General features: G+C 32.4%; 4 protein-coding genes across 6 annotated transcripts; 3 read left to right on the top strand and 1 right to left on the bottom strand.

Annotated features, from left to right (window-relative positions):
• Positions 1-690: 690 nt before the first annotated feature.
• LOC107430884 (protein trichome birefringence-like 3) lies at positions 691-3737 on the top strand. 2 transcript variants are annotated; one of them, XM_025078927.3, is made up of 6 exons: positions 691-1014; positions 1225-1462; positions 1789-1960; positions 2508-2707; positions 2856-3014; positions 3279-3737. In XM_025078927.3, the coding sequence occupies exons 1-6, from the start codon at positions 921-923 to the stop codon at positions 3610-3612; spliced, it is 1197 nt and encodes a 398-aa protein (XP_024934695.2). In that variant the 5' UTR covers positions 691-920; the 3' UTR covers positions 3613-3737. The 2 variants fall into 2 exon arrangements, with proteins under 2 accessions (XP_024934695.2, XP_015897242.2); XM_016041756.4 differs by having other exon boundaries at positions 693-1125.
• Positions 3738-4586: 849 nt separating this feature from the next.
• Positions 4587-8200, top strand: LOC107430870 (S-adenosyl-L-methionine-dependent uroporphyrinogen III methyltransferase, chloroplastic). The gene is made up of 6 exons (XM_016041741.4): positions 4587-4822; positions 5336-5917; positions 6185-6262; positions 6395-6464; positions 6886-7163; positions 7553-8200. The coding sequence occupies exons 2-6, from the start codon at positions 5399-5401 to the stop codon at positions 7700-7702; spliced, it is 1095 nt and encodes a 364-aa protein (XP_015897227.3). The 5' UTR covers positions 4587-4822; positions 5336-5398; the 3' UTR covers positions 7703-8200.
• Positions 8201-9389: 1189 nt separating this feature from the next.
• On the top strand, positions 9390-11748 carry LOC107430851 (uncharacterized). The gene is made up of 5 exons (XM_016041724.4): positions 9390-9564; positions 9847-9943; positions 11169-11230; positions 11332-11390; positions 11479-11748. The coding sequence occupies exons 2-5, from the start codon at positions 9867-9869 to the stop codon at positions 11491-11493; spliced, it is 213 nt and encodes a 70-aa protein (XP_015897210.1). The 5' UTR covers positions 9390-9564; positions 9847-9866; the 3' UTR covers positions 11494-11748.
• A 22-nt stretch (positions 11749-11770) lies between these two features.
• On the bottom strand, positions 11771-15715 carry LOC107430854 (abietadienol/abietadienal oxidase). Of its 2 annotated transcripts, none has more exons than XM_060818526.1 (10): positions 15531-15715; positions 15229-15457; positions 14799-15126; positions 14414-14563; positions 13143-13382; positions 12797-12889; positions 12556-12634; positions 12338-12459; positions 12091-12218; positions 11771-12000 (listed from the first exon to the last, which is right to left on the bottom strand). In XM_060818526.1, exons 1-10 carry the CDS (start codon positions 15589-15591, stop codon positions 11880-11882), a joined length of 1551 nt encoding a protein of 516 aa, XP_060674509.1. In that variant the 5' UTR covers positions 15592-15715; the 3' UTR covers positions 11771-11879. The 2 variants fall into 2 exon arrangements, with proteins under 2 accessions (XP_060674509.1, XP_024934691.3); XM_025078923.3 differs by having other exon boundaries at positions 14799-15123.
• Positions 15716-23322: the final 7607 nt, after the last annotated feature.

Raw genomic sequence — 23322 nt, 5'->3', positions numbered from 1 at the left:
AAATAAAAACAAAAAAAATGTCCATCCATAAAGTATGTTCCAGCCACCAAATTGGGTGCCCTTTTAAAAGAGCACTTTTTTTTTTTTTTTTAAATTTTTTTTTAGGCCCTTTCTTAAATGAGTTGGTAGGTGACCTCCCTTTAGGGAATAGACTGTACAGCATTAAACAAGCTGGTCTAAGTGCCTTTTATCAAATATCTAACGTGGAGTGTACGAATGAGATTGATTCTACATTCTGTACGAATGAGATTGATTCTACATTCTAAAAGTTAGAACGTCAGAGAGTACTGTACTCTATTTTTCACCTCCAAAAAAGATAAAAAAAGTTTTACCACCAAATGAAGATTCAGAATTTCTGATTATTTATGATATATATATGAAAGAAATATTAAAGTTGTTAGAGATCATATATATATATATATATATATATATATATATTTTCTGGTCATATATTTATGTAGTCCGTCTATTACATGGACGGTTCTCATGCGGACTACTATTGATTAAGGTTTTTTATAATATTAATAGTGATTTTCTAAAAAATCATCGTTAATACTATAAAAAATCGTTATTAATATTGTAATTCTCATGTGAACCGTTCTTACCATAAAATTTTTGTATATTTATGTATCTATATATATCTCCACTGCTCGCAGAGGACAAGAGGGAGCCCTAAGATGTTAGCCTCTCAACTTACCCCCTAACCTCCACTATAGACTTATAAAAAAGCTATATAATTATGTGCACCAACTATCAATATATATACGTGGCTTTTCCTTTACTTCCACTCAAATCACCCACAAAAAATCCTCTCTAAAGAAAAAAACTCTTTCCCACAAGAGTCTTCATCATTCTGTTTCAGCCATTATAGTTTCTGTTAAGCTCTATAATCCCACCACTTAAGCTTCCCCTTCTTCTCAATGAGCTTAACACAATTTTCTTCAGCCTGGACAATGAAGCCTGGAGCTGCTTCAAGAGCAAAGCTTCCTCTCCCTTTAATCGCCACCATTATCTGTACTTTTGCTTTTATTGCTCTCCTCTACACTGAAAGTCTCGGTTTTCTTTCTTCCAACTCCATTTTCAAGATTAAATCATGTTCTAGGAAAGATTCCATTTTCAAATCCAGTAAGAAAACCAGAAAAGTATAGCTAGAAACTATGATAATCTTTTCTTTTCTTTATTATTTACTTTATGATCATTGATTTTCGTTTTGTTTCCAAACAGATGACAGAATTTCAAACGAGAAGACAGATGCTCTTTTGATAGATGACAGGTTCGATTTCGATCCAGAGGAATGCACAGTTGGTAATGGGAAATGGGTGTTCAACAGAAGCATTAAGCCATTGTATACAGACAGAAGCTGCCCATATCTTGATCGTCAAGTTTCTTGTGCCATGAATGGACGGCCGGATTCTAACTACACTCACTGGGAATGGCAACCAGAGGATTGCATCTTGCCTAGGTTGATATAAGTTGCACCACTTTCACGTATATATAGAGATATATATTCTCTTATCCAAAATTCTAGAAGTACATGATCACATTTATGCGCTTACAGGCAACATAAGCACATGAATGTTAATCCTGATAAAACTTTTGTTTTGGATAAAAGAATAACTATAAATACATATATGTAGAATCTTATTATAGACACATACATACCTCTATATTATACTGTATGTATAGTTATATGTATAAATGTGCATATATATATGTATATATATTTGGTAGTATGTATCTATGTATGTGCATATAAATGAGTTTAATTACATGGAAATGATATTACAGGTTTGATCCAGAACTTGCCCTGAAAAAACTTCGAGGAAAAAGACTATTGTTTGTAGGAGATTCATTACAAAGAGGTCAATGGCAATCTTTTGTTTGCCTGGTTGAATCCATCATACCTGAAGATAAAAAATCCATGAAACGAGGGCGCATTCATTGTGTCTTCAAAGCCAAGGTATCATCATAATTTTCTCTTTCAAATTAAAAGTACCAAAGGTATTGAATTCTATCACAATCAAGGAGTTAAAAAATTACTTAGCTACATCATTAAACTGGTGGCATATGCAGGATTATTTATACGGTAAGTATTTGAAAATCATATATACTTATTTTAATTTTATTTTAAAAAAATTATCATTTGTTCTAATCATTAATAATTAGTGGTGGGCAAAGAATATTTCTGTTATACCTAAGTTAAGCTTATTTGGAATGTGGAATTTATGATTGACAAAGGAAAAAAAAAAAAAGATTGTTAAACGATTAACTTTGAATTATTAATTTATTTGAAAGAAAATTGTGAAGAAAAATTATATATAGAAACATACCAAAAGTAAAAAAGATAGATAATCCAAATTCTAAACATGTACTAAAGTAGAAATGAATCTTTAACTTAAAGTAAATAGGTATTCTTTTGAATCGTATGTGATACATTTATATACCTACCAGGCACCAGCTGTATAGCTTGAATTTGAAGCAAATTTCTGTGTCTCAATCTTTTTCAGGAGTATAATGCAACTATAGAATTCTATTGGGCACCATTTTTGGTTGAATCCAATTCCGATGTCCAAATAATAGGTGATCCAAAGAAAAGGATACTTAAAGTGGATTCCGTTGCCAAGCATGCCAAACACTGGATTGGAGTGGATATCCTTGTCTTCAACACTTATGTTTGGTGGATGAGTGGCTTGAAGATCAAGTCACTGTAAATTCTTTTAACACTTTATAAACTTTTTTTTCTTTTTCTTTATTTTTTTTCACTATAACTAATTAATTAACTTTGAAGTTAATTGGATATCTTTCTTTTCAAAGGTTCATTATTTATGAAAATGACAATGTTTGACTGAGAACAGATGGGGTTCATTTGCAAATGGGGAAGAAGGATATGAAGAATTGGACGCTGCAGTTGCTTATAGAATCGGTTTGAAGACTTGGGCCAACTGGGTGGACTCCACTATCAATCCCAACACCACTCGAGTCTTCTTCACTACCATGTCTCCTACACACCAAAGGTCTCTCTCTATGCACACACTTAATAGGGATCAAATCCAGCTTATGTTAAACACCTAGACATGAAATTCCATTAATATAATTGTCGAATTACATAATCAAATATTTATGTTAGGTGATGTTGCGGACCATAGCAGAACTATATACACATACACACACTCATATAACTTTTTCCTTCTCTTTTTTTCTTTTATTATTTTGAAAAACAAATTATTGGATCTTCAACTCAACCTATATGTTTGAACTTGTGTTTGAATATATTTCAGAAGCGCAGATTGGAACAACAAAGAAGGCATAAAATGCTATAATGAAACAGGTCCAGTGAGAAAAAAGGGACATTGGGGAACAGGTTCAGATAAAAGGATAATGAAGGCGGTGAGTGATGTAGTGGAGAAGATGAAAGTTCCAGTAACAGTGCTAAATGTAACACAGATTTCAGAATACAGAGTGGACGCTCACTCCTCTGTTTATACAGAGTCTGGAGGCAAACTCTTAACGGAAGAGCAAAAAGCTGACCCACTACACCATGCAGATTGTATCCACTGGTGTTTGCCAGGTGTTCCTGATACTTGGAATCAAATATTTTTGGCAAATTTGTAGATAATAAAATACCAATTCTTCAATATAATACATAATGACATCAGTTTTTTTGTGCATGCTGTTTTCTCTTATAAGGAGAAAAATTGATCAATTATAAATATATATAGCATGCACTTTTGGTTTTTTTCTGTTTTTGTTTTTTTTTTTTGGGGGGTGTTTTTGAAATTCTGATTTCCTTTCTATGTTTAATATGCTCAATTCAATTGTAAAGCAAAACAATGATTGTGATGATGATGTGATGAAAATTCTGGCCACCTTGATGCTTAAATATATATGTAATTTCCAACAAAAATATAAAATAATTTTTTTAAAAAAATAAAATAAAATAAAATTAATAACATTAATGAAGTTCTAAGTGATGCTGATCATTTATCATTAGCCACCCAGCCGCAGGGCTTCTAGCTCTTTCAAGGTAAACTTTTTACACAATTCCTCTTTTGCCCTCATCAAAACTTAAAAATTCCTTGTTTACCTCTTCGACTCGACTCCACCCATAGGCCAGGATCTGAAGTCGGCAGGTGTTCAGGCATTTCTTTTTGATTTGTCACAGCAAATTTTGATTGTATTCCATTTGATTTGAAATTTAAAATCTAAATAGATAATATTTTAGAAATAAAAATAAATAAATTGTATTTAAATAAAAAATTAATTACAAAATTATTTATTTTAGTGGTAAATGATCATCAATTACATTTATATATCAAATAATAATTTAAATAATTATAATTTTTAAAATATTAAAATAAAAATTAATAAAATTAAGTATTTTAATTAAAATTTATAATATAAATTAATAATGGTTATAAATGGTAAGTAATATCAAAATTTGAGAATGTTTGAAAAAGTAAGGGCAGATGAGGAATCTGACAAGGGAAGAGATTGAAACCCCCTCACCGATGTAACCGGTTACGCAAGTCAAAGGTCAGCCGTCTTTTTGACACTTGTAAAAGAGAAACAGGAAAGGCGTGCGGCGTGTGTTTCCCTTGAAGCCCCAAAAAGCTAGTTAGAGTGCGCCTCCTCATTCTCTCCAAAGAGTGAAATAAACTTCAAAAAAAAAAAAAAAATACTCCCTCGTACATTTTCGAATCCAACTCAAACTCAAAAGTCTTCTATAAACTCAATTACTCAACACCCGTCTTCAATCTGAACCTCACCGCTCTTTGGTCCTTCTGTCTCCGGCGCCATCCACCACCAATCAACAAATCGACTGGTACTCTCTCTCTCTCTCTCTCTCTCTCTCTCTCTCTCTCATTTTCATTTCCATTATCTTTGAGAATTTTTATCTGCCATTTTTAGCTGGAATACTATGTACTGATATTACTTGATTTAAAGCTATGCTGTTAAAAAGAAAAAAGAAAAAACCTCTAATTTTGTTTTTTTTTTGTTTTTTTTTTTTTTTTTTTACTAGAAACTGTAAATTATATTGAGAAGCATTAGTCTCATATCATTTGATGGAATTTTTATGACCCAGTTGATGGTAAATATTTACCATTTTTTTTTCTTTTTTACGAATTGGCATTTTTAAAATTTTGCTCACAATTTCTTAACAAAATGAACCCCAGAAGCACATAACAAAACATTGTGCAATAAGTATATGTTAGAACATGATGGTCAAAGGTGGTTTGTTTAATTTTTTTTTTTTTTCCCCTTCTTTTCTGTCAAATACGTGATAATATGCTGTACAGTTTCTGACATTATGCTTGTTTTTGGAATTAAATGGCAGCCAAACGCAAAAATTATATTGATAAAAAAGGAGAAGAGAAACAATACTTCTCAAGCACTTTTTATGGCTCTAGTCGCTAGACCACGTTCTCTATCCGCTTCTTCATCTTCACACCATTTCAGAAAACCTGTCCCTTTAAACCCTCGACCCATTTGTTCTTTACACATCAACTCCTCTTCTTCGCCGTTTACAGAGAAGCACTCTGTTGAGAGGTATCAGAGAGATCAATGGCTATACAAGAACCAATTTGGGCGAACTAGTTTATGCTCAATTCCACCAGATTTTAATTCAACAAGGGAAAATGATATTGCTTTGCAGCTACCAGAGTTGAAGAAGCTACTTCAGGTGCTGAGAGAGAAGAGAGAAAGTAAAGGAGGGAATTGTGGGCCTGGCAATGTGTTCTTAGTGGGTACTGGTCCTGGGGACCCTGAGCTGTTGACATTGAAGGCAGTCAGAGTTATTCAGAGTGCCGATTTGTTGTTGTATGACCGTTTGGTGTCCAATGATGTGTTGGATTTGGTTGGACCTGATGCTAGACTTCTCTATGTTGGCAAGACAGCTGGGTACCATAGCAGAACCCAGGTGTAGATTTCTCTCTGAAGAATTTCTTTTTTATCAGACCTCTTATTTTTATTATTTTTCATAGTTTTTTATGGTATGGGTATTTATATAAAATTTGAACTTTTGGGTAGTTGGCTTCATATTGTTGCGGTGACTAAAGTTTTGATGAGCTAGGATCCATGTTTTAGTTTAGTTGTTACATTATTAGGTGACTTCATTTGTTCTTTTAGCAGTTGGGATTTTTTTAAAATTTGAAATGGAAATGATGTTTTGGGGGGTTTTATGCAGGAGGAGATACATGAGTTGCTACTTAATTTTGCTGAAGCTGGAGCTACTGTTGTCAGACTTAAAGGAGGGGATCCATTGGTGAGTTATGCAGGGAAAAGTATACTAGTGGCAAATCTTTGGGGCATATTAATATATAATTGAAATATATTAGATAGTTAATATCATGAAATATAGAGGGAAGTTTTCAGTGACATATTCTTTGGTTTTTAGGTGTTTGGAAGAGGTGGGGAGGAGATGGATTTTCTGCAGCAGCAAGGAATCGAAGTGAATGTTATTCCAGGTATTATACTGGAGTGGGTTGAAATAAATTCCATTCTCAAGTTTAAACCCTTTATAAAGAAAATTCAAGTGTCACATGAGACATAAGGTCTCTACTACTTTTCCCATGCATTATTGACTTAACTAAGTTCATAATTTTTAATGAAATGAAGCTGGTGTGGAGAAGAAAAGTTGTTTGCTTCTTAGAAACAATGTTAGCACTCTATTAATCACTCCAAGAAAATTTGGTGCTGTTTAATTGGTTTTGTGTTTTGAAGTTATGAGTATTGGCAATTTATTAATTACACTTGAGGATTATCAATCATGACATGTGGACAAAATCAATTTTCATTTACTTCCTTTGTTAAACATCATTTTAATCTACCAATGATTTTTTTTTTTTTTTTTCAATTTATAGTCTTATATGATTATTTCTTTTGCAGGCATCACTGCCGCTTCAGGGATAGCAGCAGAGTTAGGAATCCCACTAACACACCGAGGTATTGCAAACAGTGTCAGATTTCTTACTGGGCACTCAAGGAAAGGTGGAACAGACCCTCTGTTCGTAGCAGAGAATGCAGCTGACCCTGATACGACCTTGGTGGTTTATATGGGTTTATCAACCCTCCCATCTCTTGCTCAAAAGTTGATGCATCATGGTCTACCATCAAATACACCAGCTGTTGCAGTTGAGCGTGGCACCACACCTCAACAGCGCAAGGTAAGCATGATCCTTTGAGCATTCCTGTCTCAGACAATGACCATGAAGCCTGACTGATTAAATTTAGGAAATCGGTGCCTTGTATTTGTTTTACATACTGGATGAAGTGAGTTAACAAATTATAGGCTTCCTTGAAATGAATTATGTCACTAACCTCCCATTATTGTAATATGGAAAATTTTTTTTATAAGCTCAAGTGCTGATATTGTCTGAAATCCCAATAATCTTAACTTATGCGAGTTTTAGGTATCTCATTAACTTAGGTAACATCAGATAATATATTTTTTTGGACACTTTCTCATATTTTTGTAGGCATGATGCAAGCTTATTCATTTCTGGTTCTTAGTGCTCTTGCCTATCTGATAATAGTTGTATTGAAAATCATGCAGGTTTTTGCTGAACTGAAGGATCTTGCTAATGAGATTGCATCAGTAGAGTTAGTATCACCAACACTGATCATCATTGGGAAAGTCGTAGCACTTTCACCATCTTGGCCACATCCATTAAAAGAAGCATCCTGTTTAGTAGAGGTGAAATAGACATCTTCAAATTTTTGAGGTGCCCAGGAAAGAATTTCAACCGGTTTTGTCAACACAAATCCCAAACCTTCTACTCATGATTTATTCAATCTATGTGGCAGAAGTGTTAGCAAAGACAAACTAGCCGGCTGGCTGCCACTGCTATGAGAGTCTTAAATTTTTTGGCTACCAAAATCGAGTTTCTTTTCCAATGAGCGAATTTTATGTGGAAGTGCAAGAATATGATACAATTTTGTCAGAATCTTCTTCTTGCCAGTTTTTCATTCTCAGGAAAGAGTTTCTTAACCAGCTAAAGAAGGAGAGCTCTATTTTTTATTCTCATCTTTTTGCAATCAAAATGACAGATTTACATTTTTTTTTTTTTAATTAAGTTGCTCTGTATGTTTTAGTCTAATTTTCCTTTGATAAATTGGTTCACTAATGTGGTTATTGCATAATTGATTTGAAATAATTGTACTAAAATTGTAATGCCAGAGGATGATCTACTGAATTGTATCTTGGATAGAAGCTGTACTGCAATATCAACTATTTTTTTGATTCCTTATTTTGTCAAGAACTTTGCATGGAACATCGTTTTTGTTTAAAAATTGCTCTTTATTTTTGTATTTTACCTTTTTCCTCTTTTTTTTTTTTTTTTTTTTTTTTTTTTTTGGTGGGGCTAAACACCGTTTACATATTAACCGGTCTTCTGGAGAAAATACTACAAATAGAAAACTTTAACTTATAATTGCATTTCTTGTCCATCAAGACATAAAGAGTATGTTAAACTGTAAATTAAGAATATGAATTACAATCACTCTTGCTATTAAAGCTAAGGACATACATATTTAATAGGCATGAATAGAGAAAGGAATAAAATAACTATTTTATAGAATTGAATAAATTTATGTTTTGTTAGTTTCTATATTGAGAAATGCGTAATTTTAGAGATTTTTTTGATAATTAACTGCATTGTTAATTTGTCATATATTCGAATTTGAATAAAAAAAAGTAAAAAAGTATAATATTTGCCAGTTTGGTTGCGATTTCGACCGCATCTTTAGAAATTAATTATTCTCCATTTAAAAAATTATATATCCTCTATTGAAACTAAGGGGATGGTTATTTCTTCACCCAAATATAAAAAATTATTTTTTTATTACAAATGTTAGTGAACTTCAAACATACAATTAATAATTCTTAATAGTTTTAAATTTGACGTGTTACCTAATTAAAATATAAAAATAAAAATATTTTAAAGACCACATAAAAATAAAATGACATATATATAAATATTAATAAATATTACAAGTTTCAGAAAAAAATAGAATAATTAAAAAATTTGTGCTATAAATATAATCCATTGACATAACAAAACAAACAAAAGATTAATGAATTTTTTTTCTTATATATATATATATATATATTTTAAACTACCACTCGAGTCTATATATATATATATATATATATATTATTTTTCCAAAATTATATAACTTCTTACATATTTTTTTGGTGATTAACTCTCTACAGATCTTGATAGCTCATCCTTTATAATTATTATTATTATTTTTTTTTCCCGACAAAATTACATATCCAAAATTTGACATGGGTGTAAGTGTAATTTTACGAAATTAGAGTTACAGGCAATGCTGAGAGAGAAGCGATGGGAGTAGTTATGATAAATGTAAAATACAAACAGCCAATGCAGCCCTATATAAAGGAGGCTCACGATACTAATATATTCTTACCTGACTCTAATCTCTGGGAGTTTCCAGAAGCTACTCTCTCTTGGTTTTCATCTTCGTTTGATTGCTTGTCTAGGGTTTATTGAAACCTCGGAAAAACTCGAGCCGAGCCAAGCCAAGCCAAAGCCTCAACGACTGGTATTCTTCTCTCTGTCTTTGGAATATGGATTTCATCTTCTAGGGTTTCTGATTTTGATTTATTAGGTTTAGTGAATAATTACTCCAACCATGAAAGATTCTCAGTGGAAAAAAAAAAAAATCTAGAAATTTTGTTTGATTTGGGTTCTGGGTAAACAAAATTGAGATTTTAGGATTCAGGATTTGGTTTAATAGTGTGCGTCTGATAAAGTTCGGGTTTTTATTTTTGATTATTTATTATTATTATTATTATTATTATTTTTGGTATATATACTTAATTAGGTGATCCTGAATAAGAGATCATGGCGGGTGGAAATTTTATGCACAGAGTTGTTTCGTACCTTATGAATGAGGTTCTTGTTAACAGCCTTGCAAACAGGTACACCCTCCCACTGTTTCATGTTCCATGTTCTTTATTGGTCTATATTTTCTTGTATATTATTAGAATACTTTGTAGGCTCCTTTGTTCTTTTCTTGAAGCAAAAGACTTAATATATTGCAGTTAAGCTTTCAGTTTTTGGAATTATATATATATATTGTGGAAGAGCACTAGGTTCACATTCTATTTTACTTGTTTTATATGTAACCACTTTATTGGGAAAAAAATAATGTTATATCTTTTTAAGTCAATGGATGTGAATTTACTGAAATAAAAGCAGCATGTATGCTGATCTTTTGTAATCTCCCAGAGCTACGATGATAGATGAATGCTGCAATCCATGGATCCTTTAATTCATTCTTTTTTCTATCAAGTGTTGTCAGTGATGACTCTTCCTAGGCTTGTAATGATTGTGGAGATGAACGCAGAAATTTTCTTCCCAGTGCCTTGAGGCAATATTTTCCTCCTCTGGAACACTTAATCTCCTTTGCTGTTTTATTGCAATTGAGATAATGGGCAAATAATTCAATTATTAATGATAACTGGTTTTAGCCCATTTCGAAGCAATACACTTCTCTGGTTATCTGGTGGTGGGGGTTCTAAAAATAAAATTTGTTTCATCATGAATGTCAGTGTTATAAAATAATTCAGATTTTGCAAATAATTGGAGTTATAGAAGGAATGTAGGGTTTATTTAATTGTTGCCGATGATGACTTTACGTAGGTTTGTAATGATTGTGGAGATGACTGCCGAAATTAACATCCAAGGGACTGACAATAGTTTTTCCTCTTTATATAATAATTTCCTTTTTGCAGGTTGGTTTTTGCTAGTTTCTTTGCAATTATATGTCTCGCGTGTGTTTGTGCATATATATGATATTTTCTTTCACGAGGTTACTTTGCTGTGTAAAATGTAAATCTAATGACTTTTTTAAATTGAACAACCAACACATAAGAAATAAACTTTTAAGGGCATCATACTATTCAGGTTTGGCATGCAAGTCCCTTGGTGCTCCATGGTTGACTAGGGTGTGTTTGGTGCAAGAGTATCTTAGATGGCCTACTTAAAAAGCTCTATTAGATGATTAACTATTAAAACTACAACTACAATGACCTTCTTCTTCTTCTTCTTCTTCTTCTTCTTCTTTTATTTTTTTATGTTTTTTGTCTCTTTCCTATGTACTATTATTTCTAGTGTTATAAAATAACTATGATGGATTTTTAGCCGTGCGTTCCAGAGGTTTGCTGTGAGGACGTCAAAGAGGATTGAGGATATTTCAAGTATAGGTATGATTGATACAAATTCAATTATATATATTTTGGATATTAAATTTCTGTTGTACGCAATTTGTGGCCTGGTATTATTGGGTGGTGATATGATATTGCAGCTGAGAAGAAAAAGCAACAACTTTCTGAACAGATGAAGGATCTAGCCAAAAACTTTGAGGTTTGTCAATTTATCAATTATGGAACTTTATGTATTTTATTTGGGTATTATATTGTGTTGAAATATATTTTGGTTGATTTTATTGCAGTCTAGGAATCAGTGATGCATGGCGATAGCTGACATGGTGCTTAAGCAAGATGTAAATTGTTTTGTTCGGTTTACTTCTCAGTCTGTTAGAGCTGATGAAAATGGTTTTTGTAATTAGACGAAGCTTTGGTTATGATCATGTTATAGTTCTGACATTAATAGGAGTTTTGGGTTTTGCTCCACCAGTTTCGTGCAATGTAAGTTGTTCAGATTCTGGCATTGACATTTTGAAATTCGATAGCAACTATTTCAGGCAGAAATTCTTGCTTCATTTGGAGTTTTGAAGTGCTTAATGTATCAAAATAAATAATAATTACATTACATGGGAAAATGAAAATAAGAATGTACATATATATTTGAAACAGGCGAACAAACAAAACTTGGGAATTTTTCAAGAACTATTTAATCCCTTGATTTGATATTCATTTGATCATCATGTCGTCGGGTTAAGCAGATTTGGAAACCATTCACTAATCGAGCAGAGGGGAAGAAGGACATTTGATCTTCCTTGACCTGGTTCCAGCTGCACCAAATCCAATCCAACAATTTTAATTTGGGAAGTTGAAAATTTCCATGCTGGACTCTTAATTCGTAATCAGTTTTTTAGACTTACCTATATGTTGTAACGAAGTAATGCAGAAAGAGAGCAATTTGAAGGCGAGCCAACTCAGCTCCTGGACAGAATCTAGCCCCTCCTCCAAAGGGAGCATAGAATTGGCTAGTTCTCCAATTCCTCTTTTCCTTCACAAAAATTAAATTTCTTATCAGATAGGAATTTATACATGTAACAAAAATACAATTTTGTAATTATAGGATATAGATCTTTGCCTAAATCGTTAAAAATATATGTCAAAACCAACCTGATTATCAGGGTCCATCCATCTCCATGGATTGAAGTTGAGAGCTCCATTATACACCTTCTCATCCAAATGAACGGCTGAAAGAAATGGAACCACAAAGCATCCTTTGGGTATCACATAATCTATCCAAAAAAAAAAAAAAAAAAAAGGTAACAAAGCAATTAGCTGAAAGCATTATATAAATGTAAAAAGCCGAAGTTGCAGCCATGAAAGTGTACCTTGGTATACAACATCTTCTTTAGCCTCCCTCAATAGCCAAATTGCTATGCCCCCAAGTCTAAGTGTTTCATCAATAACCTGCACATATGGAAAAGATAGCTTTAATACACTAAAACATTACGCTATCAGTTTCATTTAAGAAATTAATCAAAACCGCAATATAATTGAGGTTCATAACAACGATATGAGCATGCAATATGGTCATGACCAACAAACTTTTAACTTAGAAATGATGCTTACACATTGAGTAAAAGACATTGATTTGTAGTGCTGCCACGTAAGCATTTCTTCTCCAACAATGTTACTCTTGCTCCTTAAATTCTCATGTTCATCCTGATCAAGAGGGAAATTTTGTGAGTAAAGAGGTAGAAAGAAATGCTTTCTACTAACCCATCTCTGCAGACAAAAAACATTTTTTTTTTTTTTTTCCTTCTCTGTGGATAACTTTTTTTTTCCTCTGTGGGTTTTCCTAGGAAACGAATACCCATTTGGAATCCAATTATCATTGCATTATTTACATCATGACTATATAATTTCACTATTTATCAAAAAAAAAAAAAAAAAAAGACCATAAAATTTGAAGTACCAGTAGTTGCTTCATGGCTCTGGGACACTTGGAAAGGAAATAGACAGCAAAAAGCATTGTTTTAGCAGTTGTTTCATTTCCAGCAAATAGAAGATTGATAATGAAATCTGCCACCGCATCATTGGGTAGGTTTTCTTCCTCTAATAGTCTTGCAAGGACACCATCATTAACCTCCAATGAACCTCGTTGTCTATACATCTCTATTGTGTTGTTTATCTTGATAATGATTTTTTCTCTAGCCTGTCAAAGTGCAACAACCCTTTTTTACCATACAATAAGCATGCACCAAATTTATATATATATAGATATAGATATAGATATATATTTCTATATGTTGGTAAATTGTTACCATAGACAACCAATATGAAAAACCCATTTCTAGCAAGACCAGTAGGACCAAAGCACATGGCTCCAACTGGGTGAAGTATAAGCTTTGAAACCATCAAATTTTACCAAGTTTTTGGTCCATACTTGAGTTGCCAATATATATTATTATTATTTATTACGATCAATTGACTTTATATATATATATATATATATATTACTTTATATATATATATATATATACATATACTCTTTTTATTTATTAAAAAAAAAAAAAGTTATTTAATATATATTCTGTCGTGACCATGTGGAGGTGATAGAAAGGTGTTTTATTCGAATAAAATGTAAGCAGAAAGGCGGTGAATTAAAATGGGAAAGAGGAATTCAATATCCATTTAAATTCAATATTCTCGAAAAATTCCAGCATCTCTGTCTATGCTAAAATTGTTGTCTCTGAACTCTAGCAGTTGATGATGAAGAGCGAAGAAGAGGTTGGTCCCACTTTCCAAAGAACCCATTTTAGTTCACCATCAATTTTCAGTGGAAAACGCTTTGGAAATTTGATTAAGTCCATCGAAATAAGATCAAAGGAATCCGATCAGATAGCAACAGTATAGAGTATTTTAATGGGTATTTTCAGGTACAGCGTTTATTTTCTACGGAAATGCTTTGTGAACACAGAGAGAGAGAGAGAGAGAGAGAGAGAGAGAGAGAGAGAGAGAGAGGTCTGGGAGGGTCTGAGAGTGAGGGCAAAAGATGGGCAGCCGAGGGGAGAGAGTGAAATGTTGACGTGGACTTTGATAGAGGCTTTTACAGGTTCTAACAAACAAAATATTAACAGGAAAAAAAAAAGTATAATATTCTTGAATTTGGTGAATAATCTTGAACTAATATATATATATATATATATATATAAGGATAGTATCAAAATGTAACATGTCTGTTACCTTCATGCCAGTGTGATAAGCCATGCCAGGCAAGTTGATTGGAACAGAGAGACAACCATCGACGAAATCGGAGAACAATCGAGCCATCTCATTAATCTCAGACTCACTTGAAACTCCCAAAAGTTGATTAACCATTAGATTAATTGCCACCTGAAAGGCATATGCATAATACAGTTCAATACAACATACATATGAATCATATACATACAGAGAGGGAAATATTTTACCGGGCACTGTAGTCCAGGGTATCTTGTGTGACATGTCACAGGCTATATCATCCAGGAAAATAATAATATATATATATATATATATAGAGAGAGAGAGAGAGAGAGATGAAAGATGTTCATTGAGACCCCTGAATCACTGCATATATACTATTACTTGCCTTTCTACAAACATCCTGAAGATGTATTACTTGATTGCTTTGGAAACTGCTCAAAGTTTGAAGCATAACTCTTTGAATATCCTCCAAAAAATGAAACCTGAGCTTGTCCAAGCGCATCATATTGGATGCAATGGCATGGAGTTTCCTTTGTTGTTCTCCTTGCACTGTGATGACACCATTTTTCCCTACCAAATCCCTGAAAGATTTGGGATAGCTAGATTGGAAAAATTTCCCTTCATTTTGCATCACAAACTTGTTGAAGTTTGGGTCTGCTGATACTACGGCCCATTTCCCAAACAGACTGCATGAGAATATTTTCCCAAACCTGCTAGAAAAATAATATAGGCATTTTTGCATTACAAATTTTGCATTGAAGTTGGAAAAACTGAATCAAAGCCAAAAGAAATTTTTTAAGTATGAAATTTTGTACCTCTTCACCTGCTCTTCAACGAATTGAGGGGGATGGGAACTAGCAACGGCTTTGTACCAATTAAAGCTATCTCCAATAAGTGGCCAGCCTCTTCTTCCTGGAGGCAGTTTGTATGTTCTTTGTGCGACATTCTTCTTCTTACTCAGAAAGAATTTGGCAAGAAAAATAATGAAAAACAGCGTGGTGATTGTAAGCGGCCATGTGCTTGGATAAATTTCTCTCATTATCTCTGTGAGAGAAATACAAAAAGAATTCATATCTGGGGTAAAAAAAAAAAAAAAAAAAAAAATGCTTAGACCTACCGGACAGAACAATCTTGGACAGTAGGTTCAGTTTGATTATCACTACTACAAAAAGGAACATGGTTCGAAAGAAAAAATAAACAAATATAATTGCTTATCAAGCATCATTGACCCAAAGTGTAGAGAAGATTTAGTATAGCCACGACTAGTACACTTTGTTACAAAACTTAATTTCTACAAAATAATTTATGTATTATATATATACAAGTTACAATATATAAACTTTGTCATTAATTGCACCAGCAATATTCAAATGGATATTGGATTCCTTGAACAATGCTTATAACGACCCGTTTTAATCCACCACCTTCTGCGTACATTTTATTCGAATAAACACCTTTTTATGACCTCCACATATAACAGAATATGTAAATTCATTTATTATAATAATAATAATATGCAATACTAAAGCCTCTTTCAAGAGAACATATCTAAGTGTAAAACACCAGTTTGTTGGTATATAAAGAATAAAATATAAATTGAAAGTGATAGATGAACGCATCATATCTATATATTCTAATATGTGGAAACTCTTAAGATAAAACTTTATATATATATATATATATATAACCAATATATATACCTTTCTTGGTTTATTACAAATATATATATACCTTGCTACAGAGAAAACCTCAACTATTTAATAAATGTATAACTTGTAGCATTCCTTAATTTCCAAGGGCTTTGGCTCACAAGTAGTAAAATAAGAAATGCTTCTTTCTATCCTTCATGCTGCAGAAAACACGATATTTATTTTACTGAAAGTAGTAAAATGAGAAAAATTTGTTTAGGCAGATCTTAGAGAGAGACAGTAAAATATAGAAAAGAGGGTCTTGTATATATATATATATATATATTAAATTATATAGGTGAAAAAATTATATCTAAAAAACTTTTACAATGCTCCAAAATATCTCTTTTTAGGTGCTTTCAAAGTTTTGAAGCCCTTTTGTTCACTAAAGCATAAATCTAGCTGAGTGATCTTCAAGTTGAAGAGACCCATAGAAAAAGTTTTATAGAAGTTTGACCTACCCCTATCTGTGCAAACAATTTTACTTATTCCTAAAACAATAAAATAATTGTAAATATCTACCACAATAATTATAAGTATCAACCTTTAAGTCTTTAACCAAAAAAAGGGGGGGGGGAGAAACCAGAGCCATAATGATCAGTTTAGAGTATAAGAATGTGTTTGTTTTGCAGCTTCAAATTCAAGATCATTTCAGTTTTTTGAGCAGTGAACCTAAGATGAACTTGTGGATATGACAGTTTTAGCCTTGGGGTTGGATGGAAAATAGTTATCGGGACTAGTAAATTTGTGTACCTTGCATAGGGACAAGGCTGCCATTGCCTTGTATAGAGAATGGACCAGTCAAAATTGTAAAGAGAGTTGAACCCTAGTTTTCAGGTCTCCTTTGCATGAATCAAGGCCCTAAATTTCTGCCGTAATTTAGAAAAAAATAAAAATATACAATTTTTTAAAAGTGGGAATGGTCCTTGGATTACAAATTATTTATGTGCCAGCAGAAACCAGCCAAGCATAGATCGTTCAACTGGCATACCAACCCAAATTCAGCTTACAACTAAGCTTGCCAGACCATCAGAGAAGTCTAATTAATATGCTAGTTTAGTTAATTTCCATGTCAAACTCTTAATAAAGGCTTAGTCATTAACGAATATACAAATATATATATAAAGCATGGAAACATAATGAGAATCCCACTTAAGAAAGGTTATGACCATTTCCAATTCTGTAATATGGTTTTTAAAAGTTTTATATAATATTATCATTGTAAAGAAGAGAAGTAAAGATATAAGAAAGTTTATGAAATGAGAGATAAAGAGATTGAGAAAAGATCATTGTCATTTGTTTAATTTATAATTTATAATAAACAATGAAACGGAAAACGGCTTTTTGAGATTGAAATCCAAACGTATTTAGAAGCCAAGTTGAGAAGATCTAATTTTAGTTGACTACAGAGAGTTCACAAACATCATTCATGATTCATAAAAGGAATTTTTATTAGCCAAGTTAGGAATTCCATCCACAAGCATATTAATTATGCATGATTGTTAAAAATCAGGGTTTTTAAATTTTTTTTTTTTTTTTTTTTAAAATTGTTGGAGTTGGTGTTTGCTGAAAGACCCAATAAGGATAGGAAAGCATGTTTCGTGTTAACAAAGCCTCCACATCTCATAAATTTGACTAACACATTATCATATACCATAGAATACAACCAATTGCATATTGAATTTGAAGGTTGTTTTGCAAAGTCGGCAAAGACCTGTCATTCCCTCAATTTTATACTTTCTATTTGCATTAATTTTGTGCAGTTTGATGTAATCAATGATGCATGCCATGTTAGAGAGAATCCCACCAGGTTCAGAGAGCATGAAAATGAATATATTATAATGTTTTTGAAATACCCATTTGAGAAAAAAGAAAATGCAAAAAAAGTCTAACCATGTGAAAAATGTAGTAGGATTTTTTTAATTTATAAGGGTTGTTATCTAAAAGAAACATTATCTCTGGAAGTTTGAGAAATCCATATCGATTTCTAAAATATGAAACTAACTACCAGGATTAATAATTATTTATTATTGTTGTACACGTTGATCATGTACTCAAATTTTGTGCTTTTCTCTTCTCTTTTGAAAAACCAAGTCACATATTGAACTTGATAATTTTAATTCTAATAGATTTTTTTCCATGGGAAATATTAACTGTTTTGACTTAAAATGAATGGAAAACAAACTAAATGGGCATATTACCTAGTCATTTGCATGAGAATTAAAACAAAAAAAATAATAATAAAACTGGAAAGGAAAATGACAAGCATTTTGATTTGATTGTTGTGGACACTGTTGGATGATAAGTAGAAAAGCTTTTTAAATCATAAGGAAGACTGGAATTTGGAATTGGTTTAGGTTGGTGCTTTTTTTTTTTTTCAATTTAATTGTATATAATTTGTTTATTTTAAATATTATTGGTGTTAACTATTTTGTTAGACTGTCAAATTATTATAAATTCTTTTTGAATAATAGAAGACAACTTTCTTTGAAATGAGGATTGTACATATATCAACCATAAGGAGATTAATCAAAGAAATATAAAATCAACACCCATAGAGGTAGAAGTTTATTATTCGAAGATTATTTGGCTGTATAATCAGTCACTTCATTTGCCTTATGAAAAGAATTTAAAAATAAAAATAAAAAATAAAAAATAAAAAATAAAAAAAAATTCAGACGAAAGCTTCAAATGCAAGATATCATTTATAAATTTGAAAGAGCAAAAAAAAAATTGAAAACGAATACAATTTTAAAGTGAGTTCAATTTGATAATTATGATTTTTTTTTACCCCCCTCTTAATTTGACTTTGTAGTTAAATAAAATATGTAACAATGTTTAACTGCCAGCAACGCTAATAAGGATTTGAAATAAGCAAAATATTACAATTAAATAGAAAAAAAAAAGCAAAAATTAAAAATCAACAATATTAACGTACAGAACCTTAATATTATAGCTGTTTTTATCTTCTATTTTATATTTTTTATATTTTAAATTTGTACAGAGAGAACTTTTTATTTTTATTTTTATACATTAATCTATTAGGAGATTATCACTCACTAAAAACTTTTATATAACAGTATAAGTAACAAGTAATAAACAACCTCTTTATTTTATTTTATTTTCTAATTCTTTTGGGACACTTTAGTTTTATTTATGTTTATTTATTTATTTATTATTATAGGACAAATGCATTTTGGTACCCTCTATAATTACGAAAGTTTCAATTAGACCTTCTAATATTAATTTGGACACATTCATAGCCTATAAGTGTAAAAAAGTTTCAGTGTGATCCAATTAGATTAAATGTAACGGAATCCGTCCAATTGGGGCAAGTGCTTTGCACGTTACCTCAATTTCCCTTCTTTTTTTATTTCATTTATTTGTTTTTTTTTTTTTCAAAATTTATAGTGGCCGAAGATTAAAGAAAAAAACAAAAAAAAAACAAAATATTATCTTAAAAGGACTTTAAAACGCACCGTTTTGAAAACCCCCACCGCTGCAACGCACCGTCTTCTACACCCCCACCCCTGAAAATGATACTGTGTTCGTATTGTGATTTTCTTGTCGGAAATGGACAATTTCTTGTTCATCTCACTCCTGTTCATCTCAATCAAGCTTAGCATTGTGATTTAGCATCTAAATCGAGTCATTGCTTTCGATTGCTCAGGTTATGAAGCAAAGTTCGAAGTCACAGAGAGTTTAAGTTTTTTTGAAAGAAGAGAGATGGAGCAGGGAGTGAAAGAGACAGAGATTACATTTTTTATGAAAGAAAAGAGAGGGGAAAAAAAGATATGGGGACACAACAGACGGGAAAGGTATGTGCAGTCAAGTTATGTAACCTATAGCTTTAAAGGCTTTTTTTTTTTTTTTTTGGTGGGTCATGTTATGTTGGTGATGGCTTTTTGTTTGTACTATTGTATGGGTTATGTTGTCACCCGAAGTGGTATTGGTGTGTAAAACACTAATTTTTTTTTTTTGGTCGTTTTCAAAGTAATGTAAATTTTATATGGTTGATGTGTACATGGTGCTTTGATAATGACAATGTTGCTTTGTTTGGTTCGAGATTCTTACGGTTTTAATTGTTTAAATTGATAATGATATACCCAATACGATAGCTTTTGCCTTAGGATAATGTAAAATATTGACAACCTACTTTAATATGTATATATTCGAGATGTAAACATAGTATTATAATATATTGGAGGTATATTGTCTGAACATATTTTATCATATCTTGTACTCTGAAACTTGTAGCAGATATTACCAACATTTCATGATCCACAGACATTACCCACTTATAGCAAAGTCGTTAAACATCCTTTTTTTATAGCATTGTTGGACACTTAGCATGTTGACTTGTGTTATATTGTTTATATTAAACAGTAATTGTTTACCTTGATTCCTTATACCAACATGCCACATGTAGCAGTTAACTTGTGATGTTTTGTATATATATATATATATATATATATCATGTCATGGATCGGTTATTTGATATGGTATAATGTGGTGTATTATTTGCTACAAAAAGTATCAATATGTTGTGGTGTATGAATATGTTCCTTCTTAATTTCTTTTCAACTTATTAGTTTTTCGTCAACATAGATAGAAGCTTACATATTTAACACATCTTAGGTGGTAGTAGAATCTTGAATTTTGGTTTATATTGTTATAGATCTATGGCTTTGTTTACAACTCGAATCTGGCATAGAGGATATTTTGAGTTCACTCCATCTAGACAATATGTGGGTGGGGAGTCGGCCCATTTTGATAACTGTGATCCTAACAAGTGGAGTATGATAGTGTTGGCAGACATGGTACAAGAGTTAGGATACAATGGATTTAAGAAGCTATGGTATTTGTCACCAAGTACGTCCGTAAATTATGGATTAAGACAAATGGAAGATGATGCTGATGCAATACATGTGGCTGACTTGGGTAGTAGATTTAAAGTAATTGATATTTATGTGGAACATCCTGAAGTCAATCCTTTATTAGCTGACATTGAGGGAATAGGTGATAACACTAGTCATGAAAAAAGTGTTAACTATGAATGTGCTGACCTGCATGATATTCATGTGAATGAAGTGGATGATGCAGCAATCAACAGTCGTTGTGTGGGAAGGGTACATACTAGAGATGGAGAAAACCTGTATGACATAGATGTTGATGAAGATGAAGATGACCATAATTGGTTACAAGAATGTGCAACTGTGGTAGATCATTTAGCTGCTTGTTCATCATATGGAGGTGGTGTAAGATATTCTAGCTTGACAGACGATAAGGCCAAATTGGCAGATGATGATGCTACTTCTGTACAGAATGATGATATAGGTGCCACTGGAGTTGGCTTGGCAGATACAGCTAATGAAGCTAAAGATGCAGTACATGGACCTAATTTGGTAGGGAATGCAGGCCAATATGATGTGATTTATGATTCTGATCAACTTGCTAGCTTGCCAAGTAGCTCTGATGAAGATGAAGTGAATACCCACATTCCTGTTTATAGCACACAGGGTGCCAATTTGGAAATGCATGTTGGAATGAAGTTTGCTAGTCACATTGAATTTAAGGAATACTTGGTCATTTATGCTTTGTCTGGTGGCTGGAATATCAAATTCACAAAAAATGCATCTTGGAGGGTTACAACAATGTGTAAGGAAGGTTGCCCTTGGAGAGTACATGCTTCTGATATGCAAGCACAACAAACTTTTCAAATTAAAACATTGCAAGAAGAGCACATATGTACTAGGTCACTCACTAATAAGTTTGTGAAATCAAAATGGTTAGCCAAGAGGTACTTTAATGACTTCAGAGCAAATCCAAATATGAAGTTGTCTACTTTTCAAGACAAGGTTAAACAAGATCTTATAGTCGAATAATAATATCACAAGCTTATAAAGCTCAAGAAAAAGCCAATTCAATGGCAGCAGGTGATGTGGCTGAGCAATACAGTCGCCTTTGGGATTATTGTGCAGAGATTGATAGATCAAATCCTAGGAGCACATGTAGATTGAAGATAAATAAAGAGTCTAGAAAATCTATTTTTCAAAGGATATATATTTACTTAGCTGCATGAAAAGAGGGATTCAAGGCTGGTTGTATCCCTTTTATTAGGCTGGACGGATGTCATCTAAAGGGTCAACATGGAGGCCAACTATTGATTACTGTTGGTAGGGATCCAAATAGGCAAATGTTTCCCATTGCCTATGCAGTGGTTAAGACTAAGAACAAAGACTCATGGAGCTGGTTTCTACAATATTTAATGGAGGATATTGAATATACAGATGATAAGAATTTCACATTCATGAGGTATGTCTTATCTATTCATCTATTTTCTATTTAGTTACAATGTTTAGTTTTTTATTTTACAAGGCATAGTCATTACATAATATGTACTTCCATTGTTATTGTTATGTATTGCAGGGCTTGATTCCTGCAATTGAAGGATTGATGCTAAATGTAGACCATTGATATTGTGTGAGACATCTATATTCCAACTTCAACAAGTTATACCGAGGACAGAGGTTCAAGGACATGCTATGGAATATAGCTAGAGCAAACAATGCTGCTGAATTTACTAAAAAAATGGATGTATTAAGGATAGTAGACAGCAAGGCTGCTAAATGGTTAATGAAGTTGGAGCCAACATACTGGAGTCAACACACATTGAATGAAGATTTGAATGTGATTTGTTGACTAACAACATCAACGAGTCCTTCAATGCATACATATGGGAAGGTAGAGATAAACCCATTTTAGTGATATTGGAACATATTAGGAAAAAATTGATGGTGTTGATGAGGGAAAGGAGGGAGCGGATAAGGAAGCATAATAAGGAGATATGCCCTAAACCTCTTGAGAAGCTGGAGCAAATGAAGGTAGACAACATGAGCAGTTTGCTAACATATGCAGGTTATGAGATTTTTGAGGTTAATGACCATCTAAACAGATATGTTGTTAACTTGAAAGAATAGAAATGCAGCTGTAGGAAGCGGAATATTAGTGGGATATCATGTGGCCATGCAGTATCTTGCATTTTATACGTGAAGCAGAACCCTGCAAAGTACATAGATACTTCATACAGCAAGGTTGCATATATGAAGATTTATGAACCAATGATTTTTCCATTAGATGGACAAGACATATGGGCTAGGACTTCTTGTGAAGCTATATACCCTCCCCCCTATAAGAAAGCTCCTGGGAGGCCAAAAAAAG

The sequence above is a fragment of the Ziziphus jujuba genome, chromosome 6, assembly GCF_031755915.1.
Source record: "Ziziphus jujuba cultivar Dongzao chromosome 6, ASM3175591v1".
NCBI classification, from domain to species: Eukaryota; Viridiplantae; Streptophyta; class Magnoliopsida; order Rosales; family Rhamnaceae; genus Ziziphus; species Ziziphus jujuba.
Note: the sequence above shows the minus strand (reverse complement) of the source record. Positions and strands in the feature narration are given on the sequence as shown.

Bases quoted from the DNA above. Each gene is read 5' to 3' on its own strand.
- LOC107430851 (XM_016041724.4), top strand. From the start codon at position 9,867: ATGGCGGGTGGAAATTTTATGCACAGAGTTGTTTCGTACCTTATGAAT. The intron at 9,944-11,168 runs GTACACCCTCCC...ATGGATTTTTAG, and splicing joins GTTAACAGCCTTGCAAACAG to CCGTGCGTTCCAGAGGTTTG. The intron at 11,231-11,331 runs GTATGATTGATA...ATGATATTGCAG, and splicing joins TGAGGATATTTCAAGTATAG to CTGAGAAGAAAAAGCAACAA.
- LOC107430884 (XM_016041756.4), top strand. From the start codon at position 921: ATGAGCTTAACACAATTTTCTTCAGCCTGGACAATGAAGCCTGGAGCT. The intron at 1,463-1,788 runs GTTGATATAAGT...ATGATATTACAG, and splicing joins GAGGATTGCATCTTGCCTAG to GTTTGATCCAGAACTTGCCC. The intron at 2,708-2,855 runs GTAAATTCTTTT...GACTGAGAACAG, and splicing joins GGCTTGAAGATCAAGTCACT to ATGGGGTTCATTTGCAAATG.
- LOC107430854 (XM_060818526.1), bottom strand. From the start codon at position 15,591: ATGTTCCTTTTTGTAGTAGTGATAATCAAACTGAACCTACTGTCCAAG. The intron at 12,460-12,555 runs GTACACTTTCAT...TTTTTTGGATAG, and splicing joins AGAAGATGTTGTATACCAAG to ATTATGTGATACCCAAAGGA. The intron at 12,219-12,337 runs GTTGGTTTTGAC...ATTTTTGTGAAG, and splicing joins GGATGGACCCTGATAATCAG to GAAAAGAGGAATTGGAGAAC.
- LOC107430870 (XM_016041741.4), top strand. From the start codon at position 5,399: ATGGCTCTAGTCGCTAGACCACGTTCTCTATCCGCTTCTTCATCTTCA. The intron at 5,918-6,184 runs GTGTAGATTTCT...GGTTTTATGCAG, and splicing joins GGTACCATAGCAGAACCCAG to GAGGAGATACATGAGTTGCT. The intron at 7,164-7,552 runs GTAAGCATGATC...AAAATCATGCAG, and splicing joins CCACACCTCAACAGCGCAAG to GTTTTTGCTGAACTGAAGGA.